Below are 13782 nucleotides of genomic sequence, written 5' to 3' on the forward strand. Positions count from 1 at the left end.
AATCCATCAAAGACATATAAGTTGAAGGAAGACCTCCCTAAGTGCTTCCCACTAGGCTTGGAGGAAAATCAGGGTGGAAATGGATGGGATGAGACCCAAGGCAAGAGAGTGTTAATCATCCTAAACCTACAGCGGAGAGCTGGAGAAGGGGTCTGCGGGCCAGGAGAGCGGCTGCTCAGTGATTTGGGGGCATCCCAGCTGCTCGCACGAGTGCTCAGAGGAGAGCCGCCTCCCTCCCAGAAAGATTTGCCAGCCTGGCATGTTATTTTTTTCAGTGGCGAGATATAATTAGCGCCAGTTCTTCAAGAGCTGTCACTCACCATCACCCAACGTTTGCTTTTCTTAGGAATATGACTAACTGGCAAATGATTAAATGCGCTCAGGGAAGGAGGAGGGGGAAGTGAATTTTTGTTTCCCTCCCTGGGAAGGAACAAAAAAAACAACTTCAGGAGCCACTTTGCAGTGCCAGAGAGCGGAATAAGCTTTGACAGCCCTCGAGAGGGATGCACGAGCCACCCGCCAGTCACACCAGGCGGCCCACAGCTCCTCCCAGCACAAGGATGCTGGGAGCCGAGGCTGAGGTGCTGGGAGTTACCGAGATGCTCATAACCACGGCTGCTCTGCAGGGATGCGACCGCAACAAAAAGTCTAGCCACCTTCCTGCCAACCTCTTATTTTTTCCCTTCCCACTTCCCCTGTCGCTCGCACCTACAGCCGGTGCTGCAGAGGATGATCTAGTTCGCACTCCCTCCCAGCAGAACCCTTTTAACACAGCGGGTTTCTTGAAGCTCATCACCTCGACAGCGTTGCTCCAAGGAAGGATGCCTCTCCCAGGGACCAGAGGCGGCACTGCTCTAGTTACTGCCCTTTAGCTGCGACCCGCGGCCCGTGCTGCAGCCGAGAGCCGAGCTGCAGCCGCCGGAGAGCCCGAAATTGGATCCCCCTCTTTCAGATGGGTTATTTCGGAGAGGTTTTATGTTTTGTTGGAAGATATTTTTAGAAGAAGATAATGCAGTTGCCAGCTCTCATGGGAATCCTTCTGACCCCAAGTCATTGCTGTTGAAGCACTTGGCTCAAACCGTGGAGAAAGAGCGCGGAGAAACTGGTTTTCCCAAATCCAGTAACCTCCTCCTGTCGGGGGTGAATGGGGAACTATGGCAAACCCAAAGCTTGGCCTTTCTGCTGGGCTTGAGGTTAAGGAAACCGAGAGGCCCCAAAAATTCAAACCTAATTCAAATCTTCAGTTTTATACCACCCATGAGAAACCAGGCACACAAGGGCAAAATCTCCATTCAGCTCTTTGCCTAACTGTACCTTAGGGCTAATTTAATGAAAATATTTCCATGTTGCTCTGTTTGGTGGCTTCGTATATCCTTCAATGCCCCTTCCTGGCCTGAAGCCTCGCTCTCTGGTCCTCACTCTCCCACGCTTCACCCCACGTTTCAGAGGAGACCCCGAGCGCTTGGTGGGAGGCTTTGAAGGGTGCCAGCGAGCGCCCTCGGCGCAGGGGCACGGAGGTGTCCGGGCCGCTCCTGGGTCTGTGTCAGCAGCAGGTACCAGCGCGGTTTGTCTCTTTTATGCTGAAGTGGTGGCAAAGCATTTTGAAGCAATAAACTGGATTTTTTCCAAACTTCTGGCCTTTTGCTTGGAGAAATATTGTGACTCAAAAATCTGAAAATGAACAGTTTAACATTAAAAAAAAAAAAAGAGAGAACTTGGAAAGGATTGCCCAGAATAACACCTTTTCCCCGTTGCCACCACGTGGTGCAATTCGCTGCGCCCTTGCCGGGTTGGAGCTGGGGGTTTGCTGGCCCAAGGGTGGAAGGAAAGGGACCTGAAGGAGGTTTGAAACGGAGCAATCTTTTGGCACTGATGTATTTTACCTCAGCGGATCCAGGTGGTGGGGAAGAAGGGGCCTACAGGTGTGGCTCGGACTTGAAAAACACATGGCAACTTGATGGTGCCCCGATTTCAGCCACGTGGGTTTTGTTGCCGACGGACCGTCCATGGCGCAGAGATGTGCTGCTGAGATGAGTCTTTCCACCTGCAACAGCGCCCCGAGCACGCGGAGTCCCCCCAACCTGCAAAGACACTGCTACAGACCTGATGCTTTCAAAATATTGAACGTATTTCAAATTGCCCGTCGCTAAGAGAAAAAGGAACAACAACCCCAAATTGTAGGGGGTGCAAACGAGCCAAGACGAGGAGGTCGTGCAAGGCCTGAAATCTGGGCTGACACCGACGCGAGGTTGCTGGCCAAATACATCCTTCCTGCTGGCTTTGATGGGGGTCTATCAAAGACCTCCGAGATACCAACCCTCTGCTCCCAACTGCCTCTGGGCACATACGGCCCCGCACAACAGAGATTCCAGGTGTGGTTTCCCTTCCTTCAGACCATCCCTTCCCTCCCTCCGTTTCTGCACGGCACAGTCCCTGCTTTCTTCTTTACTTTCTGCTGCAGTGCCTTGTTGCAGCGGATGCAGGCTGCTTCTCACGGAAGGAAACAAATGCACTAATGAAGTGCTAATTAGGATACTTAATTACAGACAAGGTTATTCAGCCCCTGCTGAAAACTGCCCGCTATTTTCTGTTGTGTCTATACCTGGGGGTAGACAGAAGAAATAGCTTCATCCGTGTTTGACCTTATCTTCATCCGTGGGGGTGATCTGGTGGCCAGCAGCAGTCTGAGGTTCGCTCTAACTGGGCAGCTGGAGCTCCCGTTGGCTTGTCCCTTCTAAGTCCAGGCCTTAAAGCCAAGCAAATGTCTCTTTCCACCTCTATATTCCTCACACAATATGTTTTGCTAAAGCAGCAAAATAAAAACCAGATAAAAACCAGCTTGAAAAGGAAATGAACTCTGAGTAGATCCGGGGACGCTCCCAGCTCCAAATGCAGCTCTCAGCCCCCATCCCTGCCCTTCTCCCCGTCCTTTGCAGACTTTCTCTTACACATTGCCTGTGACTTGGAAATCACCAGGGAAGACCCAGCCGGGACTATCTGATTTATTTTACACAAATTGTGGCACAATCTGGGCCTCCACTGCACGCCCTGGCTTTGGTGCAGCTCCCTGAGGCTGCATCCAGATGCAGCCGATGTTTCTCAGCAGTGTGGCGTCAAAAGCATTTTGCCCTCAATAAATCTGGGCCAACGTATCTAGAGTAATACTTTGGGGGCGCTGATATTTTAAGGCCTTCATAAATCCTTTCTTAGCTTTGCCCTTCAGGTCCCGCTCCTCCTCTTGGGGTTTCTAAGCTACCCTCTACTTCGAGGCCCCTGTGCTTCGCTCCCCGTCCAAGCTGGCACCGGCGCATGGGCCCAGTCCCCATCATGCCAGGTGAGTCTCGGAGAACATCTGTTCCCATCACCTCCCCTGTCCCAGATCCACTTCCCCAGACAACCACATCCTGGCACAGCACGAGGTGCCCTGACGAAGGGACGAGTTACCGACCACAGCTGCTGGAGACTCTTCGCTTTCATCCAGAATCGGCACGTTCCACATCAAGGCCGCGCAGCAGCCTCATGCTCTCCCTCGCCGGGGTCCCCTGGCAGCTCCCTCTTCGTTCACCTCCTCCGGGGTGCAGCTACAGCCTCTGACCGGCACTCAGCGGTTCTGCTGCTCCCTCCGGCACCCCTTCCCTTTCGGGGACCGCAGCAGGGAACGGGGCCGGCCAGCTCTCACCCCCTCGGATGCCACGGCCCACCTCTCCAGGTCCAGCCGATCCCGTCACACTTTCTTTTCAAGAAAAAGCTCTACAGGAGGTAACCAATTCTCCTACCACAAGACCCTAAAGTCAGATTTTCATAATCTTAGGCAGTTTTTAGTAGTTTCAGGACAACAATCCAGAAGATCGTGCTGTTTCTGATAAAGACGAAAGGGGAAAACAATTAAGCACATTGTTGAAGTGCTGACAACCACCGCAGCGGTTTGTATTGGCGTTTGTTAGCTGTATTAAGCTTTTAAAGCGACTTCCAACCACCAAAGGCGCTCCTTGTTGGCAACCCAAACAACATACTGCCACCACGGAACTCATCCTTCCCTTTCAGGGCTTCCTCCCTGCCGCCAGGTGCGGCGCAGAGACGCTGTGCAGCCTGCAACGGGTTCACACCCGATCGGGGAGGCAGGAGCTCAGGTGCCCAGGGGGACCTCGGACGCTCCGCAGCCCCTGCCTCCAGGCCCAACGCTGCCTCCAGCAGCGGGGTCCTCACCCCGGCCTGGGGCTGCTTGGTGCTGCTTGGGCACAAAAGGCTCCCAGATGTGACGGAGCCGGCACGCGTCCCCTCCGAACACACGCCGACGCAAAGGCGAGTTAGTTAAAATGAGCAGCCAGATGGCAGAGAGGATCGAACCGTTTCTCCTTTGCAAAGCGTTCTCTTCAGAACGAAAGGCCAAGATGACCCTCACCCTATCCCGCTGATACTGCTTCGTTTTTCACCTTACGCACTCTGAGCTCTCACTTACAGACATCTAATCCCAACCGGGCGCTGCTTTCAGGGCTCTCAGCAAAGCAGGCTGGAAGCAAGTTCTGTGGATAGGACCGACTTTGCAGGAGCGGGAGGGAAGCAGACAGAAGTAGCCCGAAGGTTAATTAGTGCAACAGCAAATCCTAGCGGGACTTTACATGTTGAGAATTAATTCTGTTTCAGGGGATTGTTTCCTCTTGATGAGTGCCGCTGACTACAATGGGAAGGTTTTACTTGTCTCCGGGGCCTTTGTTAGTCTATTTTCTTTCTTGTACCAATCAACTATGATTTGTTTTAAACATATCCTAAACTGAGCTGGCACGGTGACTTTAAAAGCTCCTGCTGGTAACTAGAACATGCCAAGCACAAACAGCCTCCGTTTCTGAAGTCTTTAGGGCAGAGCCTCTCCACAAACAAACTGCAGGATCTGCTGAACTGGAAGCGAAATAGCAAGGCCGGTTGCGTTTTGCTTCTGCTGCTGGTTGGCAGAGACAAGCAACCATCGTGGGATGGCTTCACCCTCGCTCCGCCGCCACGTTCTGGGGGACACCTGAAGTGACAGGGCCAGCCCCCAAATCCTAGGATCAGCCCTGCTTTACCAAGACTCAAAGCTAAACCCACATTACTTTCAGACGTTCTGATTTTGGTTGCGTGCCCTCAACAAAACCAGTTCTGGGTAATACTCTTCCTAAAGTGACTGAAAGCCAAAGTCACATTCGCTGGAGTTAAAATTAGCTCCATTTATTTATTGCTGATGTGTGAGCCAGCAGGACAAGGACCAGACAGTATTTTGGATTTAAAATGTGATTTACAGAGCAGCTGTCTTTTTCAAATCTCGCTTGCTTCTATTGCGTTCTGACCCAGTCCCATGAATTCCTACTCGCAGGAGCAGCCTTTGATCAAATTTTCCCCTTATAAAAGCAAACTCCAGAGAACGACACAGAAGTAAAGACCTGTCCCGCAATGAACCTGAAGAGCTCCAAGCGCACAGTACTATTTTTGCTTTTAAATGTCTCTGTTCCAGATCAGTCAGATAATATTTACAACAAAGTCTTACGGAGTCCGACAGCAAGGGGTGAAAGAGGGAGAAAGGAAAGGGAAGTCACGGGGAAAGGCAAGAGCAGAGCTGCAGGGGCTGATGAAGAGAGAAAAGAACACCAGCAGCGGGACGGGTGTCAGGGGAAAAGGCCCTGGGTAAGCCCTCCTGCATTACCAGCACATCAATTATAATCTGCGCCGCCGCATTATTCATTTCTCTTGGTTTAAACCGCTTAGGCACAGGTTACATCCATGCAAACACAGCGGGGTCGGAAGCCCTCAGCCAGCCAGCACGGAGGGAGAGGCTCGGGCGAGCGAGCCACTAACCAGTTACTTTTATTTCTGCCTCGGATTGAAATTCAAGGAAAAGCGTTTGGGCCATGTGTGTTTGATCATACATGACCTTTATTGGAGACAGGTGGGGTCATTTATTATACAGAAGTAACATCACACCATTCTCTTCCAATTTAATTCCTTTTAGTCTCCTTATAAATCTGTAGCAAAAGTGCACTTTTAACAGTTTTTAATCTATAGTATATATCTTTCAATATTATCTCTCAGTCAGGTATTTTATCTGTAAAAATGTATCGCCAGATATACAAAATACATGTCTAGTGTACTACATTAATTCTTGTATTTACCGTTTAGATTATTTTTAACTCAGTGCTCTTTTTTATTTGTTTTTTTTTGTTTGTTTGTTTGTTTAATTTTTTGCAAGACTCGGTGATGACAGGCTTCTGGTGGCGCCACCAGGAGAGGACTCACAGCTTGTGCGTGAACAAGGGGAGAAGACTCTTAGCCAGGAACAATTTTCACACAATAGGAACGAGATGACAAGAACGTTTGCTGTTATTGAATATGTCTCTTAAAATGACAGTACTCTGTATAATAAAAAATAATTAAAAAACCCAACGTCCATATTTTATCTTCTGGGAGAGGAGATGTGCCGGGAGAATGGAACCTGTACCCCATTGGAATACAACGGTAATGATTAATTTGCATTTTGAAGACAGGAGTTAATCGGTAACGTTACGTTTCTGGTCGTGGTAAGAAGAAACAGATACATAGAGCCACCACAAGGAACTGTGAAATGCTGTTTTCCTGAGGACAATATTTTGGTACAATATTTTATATCCTGTACAAGCCACAGAATTGCATAAGTTAAATGTCCTCAAGAACAACAGTCACTGGTGTAACACCACGAACGGCTGTGCTGGGAACCACCACACAGAGGACAGCTCTTGTGTTACCTCACCAGCTGAAGAAAGGAAAATAGTCATTTCCACTGGTAGTTTAGAGCCAGCTGCGACAAGCTTTGGCACGGCAACAGGACTTCTCAAAACGAAAATTACGGAAGATTTTCTGAGATTTCTTACAAACTTCCTTAGTCTTTTCTTTCTAGTTATCCTTGAGATTATAATATATACACACAGGTAACGGATAATTACTTAATTTCAGTCTTCAAAAGACCAACAATTTCCCCTGTTAAGCAAGGCCTATAGAGGTAAAACCATCAGAAGCATTTTTAGGGGGGTGTTACGATTCCCAGATCGACAGACATTACCTACGGATGATGAGGAACACTTACAGCAAGGTAATGCCTGGGGTGGTTGTTTTCCTTCTTGCTCGTTCATTATCTCGAAGACTAAGAACAACTGGATTAGTTACGTAAATAATGCTTCCCTTGGTTAACCCTTCACAATTAGTGCTGTTTCTGTGTATTAGCATAGATTCAAACTGCTAGTTGCATCAGTTCGCTATGTAATGAATGAAACGTTGAACAGATCCTGTTTCGGAATGAGGGCACTTTTGGTTTACACAATAGCTCCAAGAAATGCTGTCACTTCAAACTTTCTACAGCAACTGGTTGCCAGACGTATCCTTCAAAAGGTAACTGCCTTTCTGCTCCCCTTAAATCTGCAGCGATGTGGCTCTGAGTCAAAACTTCCGCTTCAAAAGAAAACTGCCCAATAGACTAGGCTGAAGGTGGACGAAGTTCTATACCTCCTGAAGAAGAAACAGAACAGTGAAAATAAAAATATAAACAGAAGCCGTGCTGTTAGTGTTATCTAAAACCAAGATAATGCATAATGGGGACATTTACAATGCTGCAGAGAGAGGTTTTTTGTCTGTTTTTTTTTTTTTATAAAAATTACAGACTTGACATTTCCAATATGTCTTAGCTTTGTACTGCTTCTCAAGTCTGAGTCACCAAAAATATCCAGCAACCAGCTGCTGTTCATATCCTAAAATATGCCTTCAGCTGACACTGAATATTTAAATCATTCTGCTAAAATACAGAAAAACGACGATGGTAGAAACCAAGGTATAGCCTCGGGCCAACGTTAAATGGTAAAAATTCTACAATGCTACTTTTAAATCTCTTCTTCAGTTCATGAACAAATAAGCAGCCAGGTTTCAAGTAGAGGTAACACAGATTTTGGAAGATAGCACGTAAAAAAAGCCCAGAAAGAAAACTGGAACAAAAGCTCTTCTTGTTACGGCAGTCAGCACTAATCCTCCACGAAACGGCAGGGAGAAACCTTTATTCGCCCCGCTGGGTCTGTCCTGGTCCTACAGCAACAACGAGGAACTGCTTCTGCTGTCACAAATATGTTCCATTTGGACACATCTTGATCCCTTTTCTCTTTTATTTGTATACATGTATCTTTTGTCTTAGTCTCTCGACTGGTAGAAGAGGATATATCCGGATTCTGAGTTTTTGGAAATGTCTGATGTTAACCCATAGAATTCTTCAATGGCCTGGGCATCAATTTTCTGAAAATTAATGAGAGTTATAATTAGCTTCAGTCAAAGCACCACGCTAAGAATCCCCTTCCCCGACAAAGCAGTGTTTTCCGTTCTTGGGGGTGGCGCTGGCAAGCCACGCAGTATTAATACAATAATATTTCCGTATCATTGGATCCAACCAAACACAACGGAACAGTTTTTCCACTTATTACCTTCTTTGCTATTGGAAAAAAGGAAACCCAGATGACATAATAAACCTCTCAGAAGTGGTGCACTCTTAAGCTGGACTATTAAAAAACCATGAAAATGTATCCTTAAAAGAGTACCCATCATTTTTATATTTGCTTTCTCATTCAGACCAGTGTTACCTTTCCTGACTATAGGTTTGTAATGTAAATGAAAAAAAGCAGTCACTGCTCAGCAAAGATGATTTTTGTACAGCTGGCAGTACATAAGGACCATAACTGAGCAGATTTAACATTCGGCTAAAATAACTCCAAATTTTGAAGTTTCTGTGACCCTCTTATGTAGGGCAGTCCTGCGAGCGCCTCTGGTAATTACACCATGAAATCCATGGATCTCATCTGATTATGATCTTCTGGTCTTATGAGAGCTTTTCTTCCTTAGGATTTGCTGGTGCAATGCCTACTGGAATATTCTCACAAGGTTTGTATTTTAAGAGAAATATATTTGCCCTATTAATAGAATTAAATGGTCTGCTTAAAGCTGTGAACTCTGTGCAGTTTTTCATTTTATACTTCAACCAGCAAGGCCTGGCAGGCATTTTAAAGGGCTTTTAAAGATGCAAGTTCTACCCTACAGTCTTCATCCTGCTCCTGAGAACAACTGGCTTCATGTTACTGAATGGGGTTCTGCAGTCAGCGGAGAGCAAGCGCAGAGACCAAAACACCGATATAAAACACTCCCAATGACCTGGGTTACTCAGAGCTCCACTGTGCCTTAGTGTTTTAAAATACCTTTAGGACTCTGGAGCCGCAGAGATGAGAGGCTGAAGCAGCCTGAATTTGTTGTGGAGAACCAAAGGGAGACTAGTGTAAAGTTTCCCTTTGTTCTCCATGGAATAAAGTGGAGGAAGCAAAGAAGTGTTCAGAATACGAGAGGTCCTGGGCTGAACACCTGCTTTGATCGTGAGAGGGACTAGCTGAGACCAATTTGGGCTTACATTTTACAAGAAAGGGACCATGCTATGACTCCGTCAAAGAGCCTCCTCAGCTACAGAATCCCTCTGGCAGCGTGCTAAATCCTTGCTCACTGAACAGGCTTTAGCATCGCCGGCGAACACAAAAGCATGAGTTTCTCTACATGGCACTGCCAAGCAACGTGCAAGTTCAGGCCATCCTTTTCCCAGCCTTTTGGAAACACAAGAAAACCAGGCATAGTCAGTGAGTTTCCAGAAGATGCAAAAACTGCAGGACAGAGCTGCAGAAATTCTCCCTTGAATACTTTTGTTAAACATCTTCTGTTAAAAAAAAGCAATAGAGGGGGGAAAAAAACCCAAACAGATGTTTTGTCTTTCTCTCTTCTCCATTCAAGGACTTCAGAGAAGCTGAAACACCATACTGAGGGCTTTTGCATTTTCACACAATTTATTAACGTAACGTCGTCTACTACAAACTGTTAGATACACATTTTAACAGAAAAATAGCAAACGAACATTCTTCAGTCCTTGTAATATATTTAGCAGACAACTCAAACATGTTTTAAGTGCCAACTAACTTGCCATGCAATCAAGTCTATTTCCACTACTCATTTTGAATGCAACTCAAACATTTGATACAGATTAATTCATCCTACAGATATTTTTAGTTTTAGCACAGCAGAACTGACTTCCTTTTTTAATTTCACTATCCACAGAAAACACAGTGGAATTGAAAGAGGATTATATAGACTCTACCTCTCCCACCCTTAGCTGACCACAAATATTGTGGACAGCAAAGCTTTACCCAGCTGCAGATTCAGAGTAACCACCAGTTGATGGTTTCAAAACAGCTTTTAGGATTCTGCAGCATCACCTGGCATTAAGATGATTTCTTCTGTTAACTGAGCTTCACTATCCTTCGCCCATTTCTAGGTGACTCTTCTGGTTCCCCAGCCCAAATCCTTTCCTTGCGTACCATTCACAGCATTCAACTGAACGCTGCAAATCTCTGAACAAGTATTTAAGCAGACACACACAATCATCCTCCCCCTTTTCTCAATTTGGAGAGCTCCCTGGATGGACACTTTTCCCTCTCTGTTTCAGATAAACATTGTCACTGTGATGTATCACTTAGCTGCTCTAATGACATGTCAAATTAGTCAAACAGATCATTTACTCAGGTTTCTTAATTAATTTTGCCTGGCATGGTATCCCATTTGGACTGCTTTGCCTCCTGGATTTGATGCAGTTGCTTTTCAGATATGCTGTGGTATGATTATCATCTTTCTTCAATGTAATTGAAATTTGGCATTCCAACCAAGTCCAAATAGATAAATAAATATGACATCACCACTTCTGACATTTAGCGGCTAATAAGGATAAACTACTTCCTATTGACAGTTCAGCGCTATTAATTTGTATCACTTGCCAAAAATGCAACAAAGCTTTTTAACTGTACTTAAGGGGAAAAAGCCTTCTCCTGTGTTTTCTTTCAGTTGCAATATCTGTACGGTGGTACAAGGGCTTTGGGCTCATCTTTTCAAGTCTACTGACTAATACCTGTTTTGTTGTGTAGCCAGTTCACACCTAGAATGCTAGGTCTCCAAAACAAAAATAAAATAAAAGAACCACCTGCTTTAACCTGGAGCCTCTGAAGAGCAGAAGGCTCCTGAGGTTAGCCCTAAAACCAGAAACTTATGCAGGATTCACAATTTTGGGGTATTTGGGGCTTTTTTGGCCACTCTGTTTTTGAGGACAACCTCTGTAATGTCACACATAGCAATATATTTCCTGTGGTGTCACCTTAAGGCCAATTGCAAGCAGTTTGAAAATAGCACTTGGTCAAGTTCAGAGTAGATATTTAAATCTCTTTAGGCAGCAGATGGAACTGACAAAAGTCATTGCGGCTTTACTTCACTTTTTCAGTGAATAGCCTACAGCGCTAGTAAGGAACTAATTCTCAGGAGCTGATGACTAAGTGGGGAAGAGAGAGAACAGATGAGTAAAACTGCAGCTACTTCTTCCAGCAGCCTGTAGCATCAGCAGAGGAAGAGCAGTCTCCGCTATCCTGTTCTCCTTGATCACTGAATCGCCAGAAATTCAAGTGAGTTCTAGAAGGTCGAGGAAAGAGAAAGGGTGGTACTTCCTAGAGACAGGGAGGCGAGATGTAAGCTGCACGTTCATCACACGCTTAGAAGGCAGGAGCAGCTACAATGGATCGTCAGTGAAGAGATCCTCTGGGGCAAACCCAGCCTGAATCCTTACGTTACACTCTTCAAGGCAGGGCAAGGAGCAACTGTTCATCAGAAAGGGCCAATGATCTCAAATGACTCACGTGCAAAACTCTCACGAGCAATTTTTCATGCCCTCCACCGGTAGGAAAAACATAGCCTAAATTTCAGAGAAAGCAAATAACACATGCAAATGCCAGCCAGGGAGAGTCTTCTAGCAGGAAAAGGAATCTTAAGCTTCCGGATCCGCAGCTGGGGCAGAGGTAGTGCTACAGGATGGGGCTACACTGCTGATCCTAATCAAGACAGTGAAAACTCAAAGAACCATGGAAAACACAAAAAGTAGAAATTTCAGATCAAAGACCTTTATTTTTACAGCATTTTAAATAAATTCTGTAAAGGATGATGAACTTAAAAAAAGAAAGCCATGATTAAAGCTAGAAAAGCAACTTAAAGAAAAAAAAGCATCCATCCATGAAAGAGGAACTACATTCTAGCTCACTTATGACAGCTCCTTGAATTTATTGTCCAATAACAGACACTGCATATATAAAAACTATGTTTTGGCACATCTATAAAAGTGCCAACGGTGTTTGCAGATAAAAAGAATTCCAGTTTGACCTAAAAGCTAAGATACAACATAGAAGTGACTGATAGAAAACAAATACAGAACAACAATATGGTTATTTTACATCTACTTTTAAAATTTGAAGTTTATCACCTGAATGGAAAACATCGTGAATACTTGCATTTAAAAATATGAAGTGAACACTATTTCCAAAACTAGCTGACAATTACATACTTCGGCTGTGACAGAAAGAGGAAAATAACCCTCAAAATAGAACAATGGGAGAAAGGCAACTCTTCACAGTCATACAAGCTATCCGAATGACCAGAGAGTCACCCCTGATGCTCAAAGCTCAGCAAAGATTAAAAAAACAAAAAACTTGGAGAATGTACTACATCATCTTTGTATCAACACCGGGAAGGATTTTGCTGCACCTACTTAGACGCTTAGCATCAAGCCTTAACCTTGACCAGGAGAGCTCAGAGGCAAACGGTACATTTTCATCTCTACAAAAAGCAGTTCTACTGTGGTATTTGTTCTACTGTTTGGTATTTGCTTAATAATTATGTTAAATACTTGGATATATTAATATTTTGGATATTAGTCTTTACAGGTACGTTAGTAGAAAAGTTAAGGGGAAAATTTGCTTGTGCTGACTGTTTAAATATTATTGCCAATAGCCCAAAGATGGTGGTATACCCTCAGGACCTCGCTACAGTCTCCCAAATCTTTTTTTTTACAGTTTTTCTACACTTCAGTTTGTTGGGGAAAAGTGCCTACAAGACAAGGTTAGAAGTTCTTAAATGCAGCATGAAATGCAACTAGCACAAAGTGAGTCAGTAACTAACAGGAGCCCAAAAAGTGGGCTGAAATAAGAGCTTTTCAGATCTCAAATAAGCCAATGGTAGTATTTCAGCCCAGAGAGGTGCACACTACCCCATGTCTGAGGTGTCAATACAGCCCTTGCGTAGGTTTGCGCTTCTCCACGCTACCCCTACAACGACGATGCACAAAAATGTTGAAGTCTACTTTTGAAACGCCCAGAATCATTCCGTGCGCATGCTTTGCTGAAATACTTTGAGGTGCAAAAGCTAATCCCAGACATAAAAACGGAGCTGGAGAGTGATGCTGTCTTCGCTTGTTTTCACCATGTAAAAGCATACCTACCTCTACAATGTCATCATCAAACAGCAACCAAAAGCCATGGCTCTTCACAATGGTGATATAATGTCCACGGTTTGGACCACTGCCGGAAAAAAGGATTGAAGATTTATTATTCTCGTGCCTGCAAAGGCAGGACCACTGCTCTCCCACATGATTCTAGCTGTTACTGGCAGAGTTAGATTTCCCAGTTCTTAATGTTGTCTAATACCACTCAATATTGTTTAGGTTCTTAGACTTCGCCAAATTGCTTGAATTAAAATTCCTGTCTTTGCTACTTGCCAAATACAATGGATTCAAAAGACACAATTTTGTAAATATTTTAGATAGCCATTCATATATTTGAAAGAAAACAATTAAAACTTAATTATCTCAATCACTGTTTTGTCACATTCACCATTGATGAGGATTTT

At 44.9% G+C, this 13782-nt stretch overlaps 1 protein-coding gene across 3 annotated transcripts in view; it reads right to left on the reverse strand.

Moving 5' to 3' along the window:
- Positions 1-6179: 6179 nt before the first annotated feature.
- LOC104049106 (ubiquitin carboxyl-terminal hydrolase 12) overlaps positions 6180-13782 on the reverse strand; it is a 32228-nt gene continuing 24625 nt past the window's right edge. For all 3 annotated transcript variants that reach the window (XM_064463414.1, XM_064463413.1, XM_064463416.1), the window contains exons 8-9: positions 13376-13454; positions 6180-8277 (exon numbers count right to left, since the gene is read on the reverse strand). In XM_064463414.1, coding sequence (XP_064319484.1) covers positions 8176-8277; positions 13376-13454 — 181 coding nt within the window. In that variant the 3' untranslated portion in view covers positions 6180-8175. The remainder of the gene's footprint in view (positions 8278-13375; positions 13455-13782) is intronic.

This window comes from Phalacrocorax carbo, chromosome 11 (genome assembly GCF_963921805.1).
Source record: "Phalacrocorax carbo chromosome 11, bPhaCar2.1, whole genome shotgun sequence".
NCBI lineage: Eukaryota > Metazoa > Chordata > Aves > Suliformes > Phalacrocoracidae > Phalacrocorax > Phalacrocorax carbo.